Below are 14,848 nucleotides of genomic sequence, written 5' to 3'. Positions count from 1 at the left end.
AAAAGTGTCTGGGGTGGGACTTCCCTGGTGTCCAGTGGTTAAGACTCCACGCTCCGGGGGCCCAGGTTCAATCCCTGGTCAGGGAACTAGATCCTGTGTGCCACAGCTAAGGTCTGGCACTTCCCACATGGCTTTTCTGGTGGCTCAGAGAGTAAAGAACCTGCCTGCCAATGCAGGAGACACGGGTTCAATCCCTGGGTCAGGAAGAGCCAGCAACCCACTCCAGTATTTTTGCTTGGGAAATCCCATGGACAGAGAAGCCTGGGGGGCTACAGTCTATGGGGTCGCAAAGAGTCAGACACAACTTAGCAACTAAACAACAAGATCCAGCACAGCCAAAAACAAAAACACCCAGTGTCTGGGCTGCTTCGACCAGAAAGCCACCAGGGACTTTTGCCTGTCACGGCGTGTTCCGGAGATTTAAACGGGCCTTCCTTGACCCTCAGCCCCAGTCCTGAGAGCTCTGAGGGAACCCGAAAGCCCTCTTCTCGTAGAGACTGAGTCCGTGAGAAACAGGAGTGCGCCGTTTCTGTCAGCGCTCCGTTTCCTCTCAGGCGCCACTCTCCCGATTCCTGGCAGGACCATCCCTTGGCCGCCTGGCTGTTTGTTCTCCTCTGCGTCCCCCGCGGAGGCAGTGGAACAAGCACGCATTTGTGCTTCACCCAGATGTCAGACACACACGCTCGGAGCCAGTGAGTCATGCCGGCGGCTGACAGAGTGTGACTTTGGCCAGCCCCGGGCCCCTGGCAGCCAGCTCCCCCAGCCTGGTGGCAGGAACCCCTGTCCCGTCTTGTTGGCACCGATTCTCGACTCCAGCGACTGTGAGCCCTTTGGCCACGGCAGGCTCTGTGCTGTGCCTGCACAAGAGGTGAAAGGGAGACAAGGGCTCTGGGCACCTGGCTCTCTACCAGCCCTGGTGCAGCTTGTGTTTGAGGGGGAAGGAGCTGGAGATCGGGAAAGAGCCAGAAGATCACATCTCTACGGCCCTACCATCCTGAAGGCGCCGAATTTTATCTGCTCTCGCAAGCTAAGCAAGGTCGGGCCTGGTTAGTACTTAGATGGGAGAAGAGCACATTTCTTGCTACCGTTGCATGAAGGGCACACACACACCTGCCTATCTCATTTCCCATCTCCTAGCTTCCTCCCAGTAGGGAAACCTGGGTCCCAACTGAAGCTGGTCAGCTTCTCCCCGTGGGAACTGCAAGTGGAATAACCCTCCACCAGTGAGAGCATCATGTATGATTTATTGAGAGATTGTTCAGTGCGTGAACTCAGGCTGGAGGCAGGAAGCTAGGTCATATGGGTCCAGACACCATTCCCAGCACCGTGGTTCTCACTTGCCCTTGGACAGCCAGCGATCGTCTCCGCAGTCATGTGTCTTCCTGGTTTTTCCACCTCCGTCTGCCATGAGCTGGGCCAGGACTGGTTTTGTAACCAAGTCATTAGAGGCCCTGCAGCTGAGCCTTCCGCTGGTTGTAAGAAGATGCTTATCCAACGGGAAGGGGTAGTTAGGGTCTTAGCTACCTTGTCTTTAAGATTCAATGTGATGAGGGGATGTTCCCATCCCCCCACCGTCTCCCCTAAGCCTGTCGGCACCTTCCGCTTGGGGCCTCATGGTGTGGCCGTCACTGTGATGGTGACATTTACCGGGGGCTCCGTGGATTCTCGTGCAGGATCTGAACCTGGGGTGGTGGGGGATGGTTCGGTGCCTACAGAGAATGGACACAAGCAAAGGAAAGAGAGATGCCTGGGGGTGTCCCCGGTTGCTCCCAGAGGACAAGGGAGACTGATTATCATGGGTGACTCATGACTATTCTCCCCAGTTTGGGGGTAAAATTGGGCTTACCTGGCGTTGCCTCGGGGCCACCCCTTGAGCCCTGATCTTGGTGACTTTGCTCCCTGAGGGTGAAGTAGGAGAGTAAAGTTATACTTTCCCAGACTTCCTGTCCAGTTAGAAGAAAATCCTGACCTCCAGAGTGATTGGGCTTCCACACGCACCTGGGGACGAGCAAGCGCCCAAGGCCTGAAGGAAGAAAAGGAAGAGGTGCATTTCTTGAGCAACCAGCCTAGGTCCCGGAAGTATAACCCTCCTCTCCCCAGGCTCAGGAACCTGGAAGGGGGTGCCCTAGATGCCCCAAGGTTCAGGGTTGGAGCCCTGATGGACTTCTAGCTTTGGGAAGAGAGCACAACTAAGGAAGAGCCTAGATTCTGCCCAGGGGAGTCTACGTATTGTGTGCTAAATTGCTCAGTTGTGTCCAACTCTTTGCAACCCTGTGGACCATAGCCCACCAGGCTCCTGTGTCCATGAGATTCTCCAGGCGAGAATACTGGAGTGGGTTGCCATTTCCTCCTCCAGGGGATCTTCCCCACCCAGGGATCAAACCCGAGTTTCTAGCATCTCCTGCACTGGCAAGTGGGTTCTTTACCATCCGACCCACCAGGGAAGCCTATCTAATACGGGGCTGCCTCTTGGGGTCAACAGCCCAGTCCTTGAGCTTCCCACTCACAGGGGAAGGTGTCCGGGTGCCGGGCAGCATACTGGAACACCAGCAGGGAGGCCACTGTCGCCACCACCATTCCTGTGCCTGCTGCACCCAGCACTGCCGCATAGGCGCTGAAGGGAGGGTCCGCTAGGAGAGGGTGTACAGGGTAGGTTTAGAGCCACTGCTGAGCTCGGCAACAGTGGCTCTGGGGCATCATGCAGGCCGTGCCCTGCTCCTCCGGTTGGCCCTCCACCTGGGGGTTGGGGGCTGTGATCAAGAGCAAGCCTTGACCTAGAGAATCGGGAGACCAGGTGTCTCCCCAGGAGAGGGTGCTCAGCCTGCCTGGGCTCCTGGGGTGTTGAGTCCCCAGCCAAGCCCCCTCTATCTGGCAGAGCAGGCAGTAGTCTGGTTATCTCGGCAGCCTGGGGCGGGAGGGAAGGAATACCCAGGGTGGAGAATGAACAGCAGGAAGCCAAGAGCCCACCTGTGCCCCGGGAGGTGAGACTGAGGCGCAGAGCTGGGCCCTCACCCTAATTTAACTACCAGCAACTACACCTCCCGTTCACTATTTCTTCTGATCTGAACTGGACTATGGTTCCCGCTGCTAGGCCCAGGCCTCCAGAGACTCTGAGAGGGACGGAAAGACAGCAGTGGGGTTACTTGAGAGGGGGAGGGCGGAGGGGAGGGCGGAGGGGAGGACAGAGACTGGGGGTGGAGGGGCTCAGGAGGAAACAACAAAGGAACGCATGCCCTGCAGAGAAGAAAATGACTCGGGGTGGGTTCAGTGGAGAAAAGCAAGTCTCTCCACGGTGCAAGCCCAGGCACCTGGTGTCTTCACCTCAGAGGGATGGCCAGCCGTACGATGATTCAGAGCCAGGACGCGGAAGGCATAGAGGACCCCCGGGTCCAAGCCCCCCAGCCGCCGGCCCCTGCTCTCCGGCTCGATGTCACCAGCCACGGTCTCCCAAGCCCCTGCCCCCAGGCCTGGGACGCCGGCCCTTCGCTGCACCAGGAAGCCCGTCAGATTGCCGGGGCCTTGGACGGTCCACTGCAGCTGCACCTCGCTCCGGCGTCTCCCGTAGGTCAGGCGGCTGATGGTGACGTTGGGGGGAGCGGGGTATCCTGGGGTGAAGGCGGGGACACATACAGGCATGTGTGTGCATGCATGTGCGTGCTCCAGGGCTTATTAGGGTTTTGTTGAGATACAGCTGGTGGTGTGGGGATGCGGAGACGGGGGTTGTAGTCTCGACCACTTCTGTGTAGTTTTGGTCTGTGTTACCCTAGACTTACACACTGGCTTCAGTTTCCTCCTCTGTAAATGGAGGTGTGTGTTAATCGCTCAGTTGTGTCCAACTCCGTGGCTCCATGGTCTGTCCATGGGATTCTCCAGGCAAGAATACTGGAGTGGGTTGCCATTCCCTTCTCCAGGGGAATCTTCCCAACCCAGGGATCAAACCCAGGTCTCCTGCTTTGCAGGCAGATTCTTTACCGTCTGAGCCACCAGGGAAGCCCCTTATAAATGGAGGAAAAGGAAGTTATTCTGACTACATGGAGTTCTGTTTGCCTGAACTCGAGGGCATCCGATTCACGTTCACGTGGGGTTTGTGTTTTTTGAGGGTCCATCTGTGCCTGAGAAAGATAAGGCATCCAAGGTTTGAAGCCGAGAATCCGTGTGCCTTTCCACCTAAAGAGCAGTGGCTGGAGGTTCCCCATTCCCTCTGCGCACACACGCACATGTGCACACCACCCCTCACTCACTCAGGACCTCCAGCAGGACGCTCCGACTGCTGTTGCCCAAGGCATTTTGGGCCACGCACTGGTAGGTGCCCCCGTGGCGGACTGGGTCGGCACCTTGGACATTCAGGCGCAGCTGGGTCCCCTCAGGGTGCAGAGTGAATCCCAAAGTGCCTGGCTCCACCTGCCGTCGCTGAGGTCCCAGCCAGAGGAGCTGGGCAGGTGGCATGCCCCCCAGGAGGGTACATCCCAGCCAGGCCTCTTCCCCCTCCAGCACTGACACCCGGGGCTCAGCCACTGCCAGTTGAGGGGCTTCTGTAGGGACAGAGAGGATAAGGTGAGAAGGTGCCCGCTGTGCTGGTGGGGATGCTCAGAGGGGAGGCGCTGGCCAGTGGTGGAGGGAGTGGGGAGGGGAGAAAGCAGACGGGAGGGCTGTAGAGTTGACAGTGAAGCCTGCCTTGGCCCCGTCTGCCCCCTCTTTCAGTCTCTCATTTTATGCCGAATTCCCAGCACCACCTGCTCCAAGTTTTACTGACAGTAGTTGTGTTTCATGATGCTTCTCTCCGTCCCGACCCCAGAGCAGCTCCTGCAGGTGGGCCCCTGCCCTACTTAACCTCTGCATTAACCGCCTCCTCCCAGCACCTGGCCCAGGGCCTCCTATCCCCACCCCCCAAAGGCCCACAGCTCCTCCACCCCAGGCACAGGGCCGGGCCCACAGCAGGTGCTGTTCTTATGGACTAACTCCTAAAGACCCAGGGTTTCAGGTGTGCATGAATCTCCTGTGATGGAATTTCCAGTCCTGAGGCTGAGTAATAAGGGAAAGAAATATGTTGAGTGGTGGACCTCCCTGAAAACCATGCTAGTCACTCGGCCTCTGCAGACCAAGACGTGAAACATTTTGTGACAAGTGTTTTGGGTGACGGCTATGCCGTTCGCTTTTCTCAAATTTTTACTTCATGTTTAATTCTTTGTTCATGAGTTGGCGATAAGCAGGACTGGCATGGCCTGATGAAGACAGAGAAAGAAATCAGACCAAAAACAGAGGGAGTAGGAGAAGCAGGGGAGGACTTCTGGTGCCTGATTCGTTAATGCAAATCAAGAAGACACTTAGGCACCTTGTGCAAATTGATGAAAACCAGGGCGACAGCATCCCTCCAAGTCTAGACCTTGCGTTCCAATAACAGCCCCCCTCCCCCACTCCCCGGCCACACGTGACAATTTAGCAGTTGAAATGTGGCCAGTCCACATTGAGACGTTCTGCCACTGGAAATACACACATTAGATTTTGAAGACAGTATGAAAAGAAAGAAGAATGTAAATGTCACTGATAATTTTATTATTACACGTTGGAATTAGTATATCATTGTGTTGGGTTGTGTTAGTCGCTCAGTTGTGCCAACTCTTTGGGACCCGATGGACTGTAGCCTGCCAGGCTCCCCTGTCCATGGGATTCTCCAGGCAAGAACACTGGAGTGGGTTTCCATTCCCTTCTCCAGGGGATCTTTCCGACCCAGGCATCAAACCCAGGTCTCCCACATTGCAGGCAGATTCTTTACCTTCTGAGCCACCAGGGAAGCCCAGTGTGTTGGGTATATCAAGCTAAATAAAATGTTTCACTGTTTCTTTTTACTTTTTTAAAACATGGTTACTAGAAAATGTTAAATTCTATCTATGGCTCACATTATATTTTTATTGGACAACACAGACCTAGACCAAGCCCCCTGATTTTATGCATCAAAAAACTTGAGGCCCTGGGAGGGGAGGTGACACAGGCTCTTGACTTACTCTGCATTTCTCCTCAGCCGCCAACCCCTAGAGCCCCTCACCCTAATTCCAGAGAGCCACTCTTCCCATCCCGCCCCAGAACCAAGCCTCTAGCTCTGACTCACCTAGCCGTAGCCGGCAGAGGGGGTCAGGGGCCCTGAGTGGGTGAGTGCCCCGGCACGTGAACTCTCTGCCAGCCAGGTCTTCCTGGGCCTGCAGGAGGTAGACGGCCGGGGAGGAGCTGCTGCTGCCCAGAGGCTGCTCCTGCTCATCAAGCCAGCTCAGCACAGCAGGGGGCTCGCCTCCGGGCCACTCACAGCTCAGCATGATGAACTGGTCTCTGATTGTGGCCATGGTCCAGCAAGTGGGGCTCCAGAGCGGTTGCCCTGGGTAGGGAATCATGGCTCAGCACGGCGCTACAGGAGGAGAAAGGGCTGGAAGGCCTACCCATCCCTTCACTCTTCATTAATTGCTTCACTCACTCATGCCTCTGAGTACACAGTCACTCACTCACTCATTCATTCATTCATTCATTTGACGTTTATTGAGGGCTGACCATGTGCCTGGGAAACAGTGGGAACAGAGTGCAATATAATCTGATGTGTGCTAGAGCATAGGTAGAAAGACAGAGTCTCTGGGTCTTCAGGGAAGAGGACTGAAGACAGGACGACATATGAACTTGGCCTTGGTAGATGGGAAGGAGTTCCCAACGTAGAAAGAAAACTAAAGGCAAGTCTCAAGGCCAACACGCAATAATTGTTCACTGTTCAGTCACTAAGTCGTGCCCAACTCTTTAAGATCCTGTGGATGATGCAAGCATGCGAGAATAGACCAGTAAAAATAAGGTCTTCCCTGGGGGCTAGGAGATGGTAACAAGGGTGTCACGGGGCTCTAAGCCAGACTTAAGCCACCGTGTGGGTGGAGACCGGGGCTGGAGAGGAGAGAAAAGCTGGAGGTGGGGACTGAGCCGTGCTGCCACCTCCCCATTAAGCAGCAGGTCTGGGGGACTGTGGTCTGCAGCCCCTTCTCCGACTGCATGGCCCCAGTGGTCTGGGCCCCGGCCCCCTGCCCACTCCTCTGCCTGCACTAGCATGCCCTGCCATCTACCATCTCCACTCACACAGTGTGATCCTGCAGAGCATGGGCAGAGCCAGAGCTGGGTGCCTGCCGGTGCAGGTGAAGGCGCTGCCGTTGGCAAGATGCGTGGCTGCATAACTCCAGGTGATGTTGCTGAGCGCAGTGGGGCCAGCTCCCTGGGGTCCGGCCCACTGCAGCTGGGCAGCTGGAAGCCCCCCAGGCCAGGTGCAGAGCAAAGCCAGTGCCCCAGGGGCAGGGAGAACAGCACAGGAGGGCTGTGCCTTGGGGGGATCTGGGTGGAGAAGCGTGTGAGGGCAGGGCTGGAGCAGTGCACCGAAACCCCCCCTCCACCCTCCACCGACCTGGGAGCCTGGAGGCCTGAGGTGTCAAGGGTGGAGGAAGTAGGGAGAAGTTGGTGAGCCGGGAAAGAGTGATCTGTGTGAGGGGCTGATAAGGGAAAGGCATAGTTCTCAGGCCAAGGGCAGAGGCTGGGAGAGGGGTGGGTATTCAGAGTCTGTGAGGAATCCCAGAGCCCCCTAGGCCCCCACCTGGGAAGTCTCCCTTTCTCTGCTTTGCGCCCTTCTCTTTACCCTCTCTGTGCCTCAGTTCAGTCCCCAGGGTGAAAGAACAATTCCCTGGGGAGGGGTCTACATATGGTCATCCCGTCTTCCCGCCCCTTCCCACTTTGGAGGGCTTTTATAGACCCGCTCTGACCACCTAGCAACTCCATCTGGTTTCCCAAGTGTTCCCTCCCAATCCACATCCACACCAGGGCCCCTGGACTCTGCTAGAGCACAGGTCCGGGGGACTCCTGTTGCAAGGGGCCCCTCCCCACACACTCACAGTAGATGGTGAGCTGGACGCTGGTCTGCGTGTGGGTGTCCAGGCGGCTGTTGCGGGCCAGGCAGGTATACAGACCTGTGTGGGCACGGCTGGCACTGGCGATGACGTAGGTGGGCCCGGCATGCACCTGAGTGTGGTCATGGAGCCACACGTAGAGGCTGGGGGGGTTGGATGCAGCCAGGCAGCTCAGGGTCACCTCTTCCCTCTCACTGGCCCCAAACCCCTCCTCAGTGAAGCCCAGTGGCTCCACGGTGATCACAGGATTGTCTGGACCATCTGGAGGGCAAGGAAGGCTTGTCATACCTCCCAGTCACTTACCATACCTTCAGTCACTCGTATAGTCGTCGCTGAGTTCACTCCCTACCCAGTGGGTATCTATGATGTACCAGCTGTGTCGACTACTGTGCTAGGCCCCCAGGAACTCAAGGAGCAGGGGCCTTCACAGTCCAGTGTAGGTGACCAGGGTTGGTGGAGGTGAGCACCTTGGGCTGGGGGAGCCCTTGAGGGACTGGTGGTTGAACTGGAGTCGGGGGATGGGCAAGACCCAGCTGGGCAGAAAAGAGGCAGGATGCCCAGTCCTTCCCATCTGCCTGGGATTGAGGGGTTTCTTGGAACTGGGGCAGTTGATCCTTTTAGACTGGAAAGGGATAAAAACTGGGTGAGAAGATGACCTGAGCATAACCCTAGCAGCCAGCTCTCCTCGCTGCCCCTGTCTCCTGGGTCCTCTCTCTCCCTTATTCCCAGAAATGACTGAATTCTCTGCTGGTTTCATTCTGCTCCTAATTCCTTCCCAAGAACTTCTCACCTGTCTCCCCCATGCTCCTCTGCTGACAATTTCCACAGGCCACATCATTAGTGGACATCCTTAGGCAGAGTCCTAGCTCCTTAAATGTGCTAGACCAGCGCTATCCAATAGGTATATGTGAGCCACACATGTGTTAAATTTTCCAAATTTAAGGAAGGAAAAATAACCAAACCCAACCAAGTGAAAAAAAACACCAATTTTAATAATATTTTGTTGAACCACATACATGCAGAATATTATAGTTTCAATGCACAATCAACATAAAAAATATTGGGACTTCCCTGGCCATCCAGTGGTTAAGACTCTGTGCGTGCACTGCAGGGGGCATGGGTTTGATCCCCAGTTGGGGAACTAAGATCCTGCATGTCATGTGGCATGGACAAAATTTTTAAAAACTAAATCAATAAATAATGTACACTTATTCAAAAGTCATTTTTAAAAAGTATTGATGAATATATATATATGTATGTATGTATATATAAGTATATATATAGATATGTGTCTATGTTAGTCACTCAGTCATGTCTGACTCTTTGCAATCCTATGGATTGTAGCCTGCAAGGCTCCTCTCTCCATGGGATTTCTCAGGCAAGAGTACTGGAGTGGGTTGCCATTCCCTTCTCCAGGGGATCTTCCTGACCCAGGGATCAAACCCAGGTCTCCTGCATTGCAGGCAGATTTTTTACTGTCTGAGCCACTGGGGAAGCCCATATATATGCACAGATATACATACTTATTTTTAGATTAAATCTTCAAAGTCTAGTGTGCACTTTACACTCAGAGCACATCTCAGGTTCAGCCACATCCCAAGAAATCACAGTCACACAGTGGCTACCCTATTGGACAGTATAGCACTAGACTATCCTAGTCTTCATCTTTCACACAAACCCCTGATTTCATTTTTAAATTCAAAAAAATCTTTTGAAAAAAATTTTTAGAAGTTAAGTTGCTACATGTGTTCTCTTTACTGAAATAACTATTTTTGTCCTCGATCCACTTTTGTACAGATTGCTGCTTCTTTCCTCACTTGTTTTGGAGATCTTTCTAATCCTTTGTTTGCTGTGTGTGCTTCCAAGACAAGTTTCTGACTTCTAATTGCAACCTCTCAGCCTCAGACTTAGGATCAAATTGCCACCCTCTCTTTTCACTGAAACTCCCTCCCTGTTTCTTCAGGGTCCAATTGGTCAAAAGCAGAATTTCTGAGCCCCCCCTGAAGTTAGGGTAAACTGACCTTGAATGTATGCACATTTTCCTGGAAACAGGGCCCTCTACCTTGACAAGGTGAACATGCCCTGTACTAGAGCCGTCTTTGACCCCAGTGGGTACAAAGCCCTGACTCCCGCCTGCTGGAGCCTCTTGGAGGGCTAGGGTACTCCTGGGGGTCCCGAGATGTGTCAGGAGGCCAAGCCCAGGTGGGTAGGTGGGTGCCAGCCCTGACCCCTTCCCCTCGCCACTGTGACTCACAGATGACGTCCAGGAAGGCTCCGTCACTGCTCAGCTGGCTGACGGTGTTGTGGGCAATGCACGTGTACCAGCCCAGGTGGGTCCGGTTGACGGGGTCCAGCTGGATCAGACGCTTTGTGACCCCCATGAGAGCCTCTGCAGGGCCTCGGGGTGCCTGATGCTGCCAGACAAAGGTCACGGGCTCCGTGCCCTCCCGCACTATACACGTGGCCACCAAGGAGGCCCCCTCCACTGGGGACGGGTCACTCAGCCGCACCTGAGGCTTCGATACAGGCACTGGCCAGAGGAAGGAGAGGCCCTGTGTTTGTTATCGCAGACCCAGGCCATGCCCAGCAGCCCAGCACTTGCTGGCAGGCCCCCGAACATCCCTTCGCATGATCCCAGGTGTCCCTGCTCCCAGGAGGAGGGCCCCATAGAACCCGAGCCCAGCAGAACACAACGGGCGGCACATGCAAATAGACTCCAAGCAGCACGCACAGCAGCTCAAGCTTGCGGGGGTGCCCGGCCAGGCCCCTCACCCAGCACGGCCAGAGCGAGGGAAGAGTAGGTGGCGTGGAGCTGGCCGCTGGCTGCATGCAGGGCCTGGCACAGGAAGTGGCCGCGGGCCCCCTCCTGCAGCTCCCACAGCACCAGGCTGCTGTTTCGCAGACTCACGGCCCCCAGAGCTGAGGCGCTGGCCTCCACCTTGAACTCCCCTCCACTGGCGACGGCCACAGGCTGGGGAATCAGCGAGCCCAGGGGAGTGAAGCTCCAGAAGACCACCAGGGGGGCAGACTGGGTGCCACAGTCCAGCTCCACTGAGCCACCTCGCACTCCTTGGATGGAGGAGGTCTCCCTGGGGGCTCCTTTGGTCGGATGGGGCTGCCCTGGAGACAGAGAGGCAACGCAGACTGTCCGGGCTGGTCTGAGGTCTCCTGCTCCAGTTCCTCGCCCAGAATCTCTGTTATCTGCAGGTCTGCAGGGCGGGCCGGCTGGGCAGGGTTTGATAAGGCAGCATAAGCCTTATCAAAGTCCAGAAGGGACTTGGAAGACAAGAGATGGTTTCTGACGGGCCCACAGAGCTTCCTGCCTGGCTGTGCTATACAAGTGGGTGGGTTAGGGGATTTCTTGAAATCGGGGAATGGATTGGAGCAGAGGTTCCCATTAGGCCTTTCAGAAAGCTTGATAAAATGTAGATTCCTGGGCCTTATCTCGGAAGACTGAGTCAGAATCCCCGAGTGGGGAGAGGGGTGTCAGGGCCCAGGAATCTGTATATTAACAACCATCCAGAAGTCAATCTGATGACCAGCCAGACAATGACCCCCGAGGCTCAGGAGGTTTATGTGACCACTGGTAACTCAGGCTCTGGAGATATCTGCTTAAGGACTCCAGGGGATTCCAGACCCACTGCAGCAAAGGGAAGATGATCCCAGCCTGCCGTCAGCCCACCCAGCACCCATTCATTCATCAGCTGTTAATCTGGAGTGCCTGCACGGGGCCAGGCATGGGCTACCGTGACAAATGAGCCCTCCATCTCTGCCCTCATGGAGCTTCTGGTCCACCAGGCAGTAGACAGCAGTGATGGGGCAGATCCAGCAGGCACCCTCACGCCTGCCTGGGCCCCTGTTCTTCTGTCGCTTGTGGTCAGCATGCTGCAGGGAGCCTCAGCAAACTTAGGAAAGATAAGTGCCTCGGAGGACGACCGAGCCCCAGGGCTCCCGCACACAAGCTTCTGCTGACTGAGTGCCCCCCGTACCGTGCCTGCCCTGAACTCTTCCCCTGCTGATCACCTACTGATCTTCACCATAACAAGCACGGCATACCCTCCCCAGACTCGGAAACATGAAATCACTTCGTCTAAAACCACACGGTACATGGCGGAGCTGGGGTTGGAGCCCTGCCTAATCCCTGACCTCAGATTCTCCCCATTGCTGTCAGCTTCCCCAGAGAGAGAAGAGGAGGAGACGGGCATGGAGTTGGAGGGACGGGATCAGAGTCAAGATTCTGATGTTCAGCTGGTCAAGAAGAAAGGCATTTAATCCAGAAACTGGTTCTTTCCAACCCCATGGACCTTACTTTGGACGCTATGAGCATCTCCCACCTGGACTATTGCAAACATCTCCCCACTGCCTCCAGCTCCCTGAAATCTGTCAGCTTTGGAAGGAACGTCCTGAAACCCAGGTCTGACCATGTCACACTAAGCTAACACCCCGACAGTGGCCCTCGGCACAAGCTGTTACGGCTTTTCAAAGTTCAGAAGAGCAGAGCACTCTCGGTGCTCCGGCCCTGCCTCCCCGCCCTGGCAGGAGAGGTCACTCAGCGCACACTGGCTGATGGCTGGCAGGTGGATGAAGTTAATGGACTTCACTGAACGGCTACACAAGGGCAAAAAGAGGATCAGGAGGACGAAAGGGAAAGAAATAATGGGATGTGAGTAGGGGTGGGCTCCTGTGGAGGGCGGACTGGGCATCACTCACCCGAGGCCCCTGGATGCAGAAGACAGAGAGGTGCCAGCAGCAGGAGGCCGAGTGGGCTGAGCAGGGCCCCCTGACCCACCATGGCCCCATCTCCCTGCGTGGCCGCCCTGCCGAGGTTCCTGCCCGCCTCTCAGGCTCCCTCTCTCCAGAGCAAAGCCCAGCCCTGGAAGGTTGGGGGGCAGTCTGGCTCAGGTTGCCAACCGGGGCACCTCCTGACACATCCACCCTGGATCTCCCATTACCCTCACCATCCCGATTACAGGTGAATTATTTACCAGATGATTCACTCCATCCATAATGCAGAGTTGGGGAGGGCGAGACCGGGCCGGGGAGGACCCGCACTCCCTGAAACTTGATTTCAGTAATATGAAATCAGAGAGTGTGAGCATGGATGTGGCAAAGGCCCCAACTTCGCCAGGTCCAACCAGCCGTCCGGTGCGGGACCCCCGCGTGCAGGCCTCCAGACCACGGGGATCAGGAGGTTCACATTGTCTGTGCCTCTCGTGTTTTCCTCATGTTTCAGGGGGAGACGCTGGTGGAGTGTTGGCAGGAGCCCTGGAGTCAAACACACTCCAGAGTTCAGGTTTGACTGATCAACTGAAAAATTTTAGGATATTTCTGAGCCTTTCTGAGTGTTCGTTTCTTCACAGATAAACGGGGATAATAACACCTCCTTTCTTGTAAAGATTATTGTGACCATAAACGAAAAACTTACACTAGCGTCTGGGGGACTTCTTGGGTGCTTGTAATGTCCTATTTCTTGTCTCAGGTAGGAGTTACAGTACATCAAGCTGTATATTAGTTTTGTATATATGCTTGATACAATTTATACACACACACGTGTGAATGGTGCACATAGTCGGTGCACCAACATTCAAGCTCCTGGCCAGATCTGGCCTGCAAAGTCAGGGCCCTGGAGATGGAATGGACACCAGCTTGCTGGGCTGGCCTCTCTGAATCCCAGCTCTCTCTCCCCTCTCTTGTTCTCAGCACGTCCTGCTGCTGTAGCTGTCTCTTATGACAACCTGACATAAGGTCAGAGTTTTCCATTATCTGATGGCAGGGTTTGGGGGAGGGTGAGATTCCTGGACCCCAGTGAGATGAGCTTGGGTGTCAGGTGTTAGGCTCCTTGGGGCTCAGCCAGGACAGGGGCTGTCAGAGCTGATGCCAGGCAGGGCATCGCTGGGCCCAGGGATGTTGGCTGTGGTACTCTCGGCTTCTCAGTGGCTGTAGGACAGTGGAAAGACCCCTGTCCTTCACTCAACCCATAGCCAATGTTCTTCCCTGTCTTCCACAGGGTCTTTAGGCTCCATTCGTTCCTAACTCAGCTTTGAGTAGAATGGCAGATGGTTCCTGGGGATTGGGGTCCCGTGTAGTGGGGATAGGTGGGGCAGATAGGCTGCTGTCCTCTGTTTGCCGTCCCCTGTTGGCTCTATGGCCCTTCCCTTCTGATGCCTTCATCCTAACTGGGGGAGCATTAGAATGTCCATTAGCCATTCTTTGGGGAGCAGAGAATAGGGATCTGGGCTTGCCATCCACCCCAGGGTGGCTGGCACCCCCTGTATCCAGAGAAAACATGAGGATCCAGACAGGGTAAATCAGAACCCCTTAAAGTAGGCGTCCCCAACCTCTGGGATCTAATGCCTGAGGACCTGAGGGGGAGCTGATGTAAAACTAACAGAAATGAAGTGCCCAGTATACAAAACGCACTTGAATCTTTCCCAAACCACCCCCTCAACACACACACACACACACACACACACACACACACACACACACACACACATCCAGCATCTGGTAAACCCCCGTCCCACAGTGCATGTCCAGTCAATGTCTCTTTCTTGCCCTCTTTGTGTCTGGGTTGAACCGGAATCTGCTTTCCTGGCACATCTGTCCTTGGGGTTGAGTTCTTCCAATGAAACATTGTGAAACTATTTGAATTCCTCTTTCAAATGCTGCTGCTGCTGCTAAGTTGCTTCAGTCATGTCCGACTCTGTGCGACCCCAAGGACGGCAGCCCACCAGGCTCCTCCATCCCTGAGATTCTCCAGGCAAGAATACTGGAATGGGTTGCCATTTCCTTCTCCACTTTCAAATGAAAGGCATTCAATATTTGCAACAGCATATCCGGCCCTCCACTTCTCCACCTGAGTGCTAATCAGAGTTCCTGTCCATTGACAGGTCTGTGCTGGGTGTGCCAGGTGTTCTCAGCCCGCCAGGAAA

At 55.1% G+C, this 14,848-nt stretch overlaps 1 protein-coding gene across 1 annotated transcript; it reads right to left on the bottom strand.

Annotated features, from left to right (window-relative positions):
- Positions 1-1,296: 1,296 nt before the first annotated feature.
- VSIG10L2 (V-set and immunoglobulin domain containing 10 like 2) lies at positions 1,297-13,099 on the bottom strand. Its single transcript, XM_061406364.1, has 12 exons — positions 12,627-13,099; positions 10,689-11,036; positions 10,171-10,446; positions 7,902-8,177; positions 7,102-7,350; positions 6,107-6,367; positions 4,242-4,532; positions 3,309-3,605; positions 2,508-2,630; positions 1,999-2,023; positions 1,847-1,899; positions 1,297-1,709 (listed from the first exon to the last, which is right to left on the bottom strand). Exons 1-12 carry the CDS (start codon positions 12,706-12,708, stop codon positions 1,612-1,614), a joined length of 2,379 nt encoding a protein of 792 aa, XP_061262348.1. The 5' UTR covers positions 12,709-13,099; the 3' UTR covers positions 1,297-1,611.
- Between the last annotated feature and the right edge of the window lie 1,749 nt (positions 13,100-14,848).

The sequence above is a fragment of the Bos javanicus genome, chromosome 29 (assembly GCF_032452875.1).
Source record: "Bos javanicus breed banteng chromosome 29, ARS-OSU_banteng_1.0, whole genome shotgun sequence".
Classification (NCBI taxonomy): Eukaryota; Metazoa; Chordata; class Mammalia; order Artiodactyla; family Bovidae; genus Bos; species Bos javanicus.
This window is presented reverse-complemented; position numbering and strand designations above follow the sequence as displayed.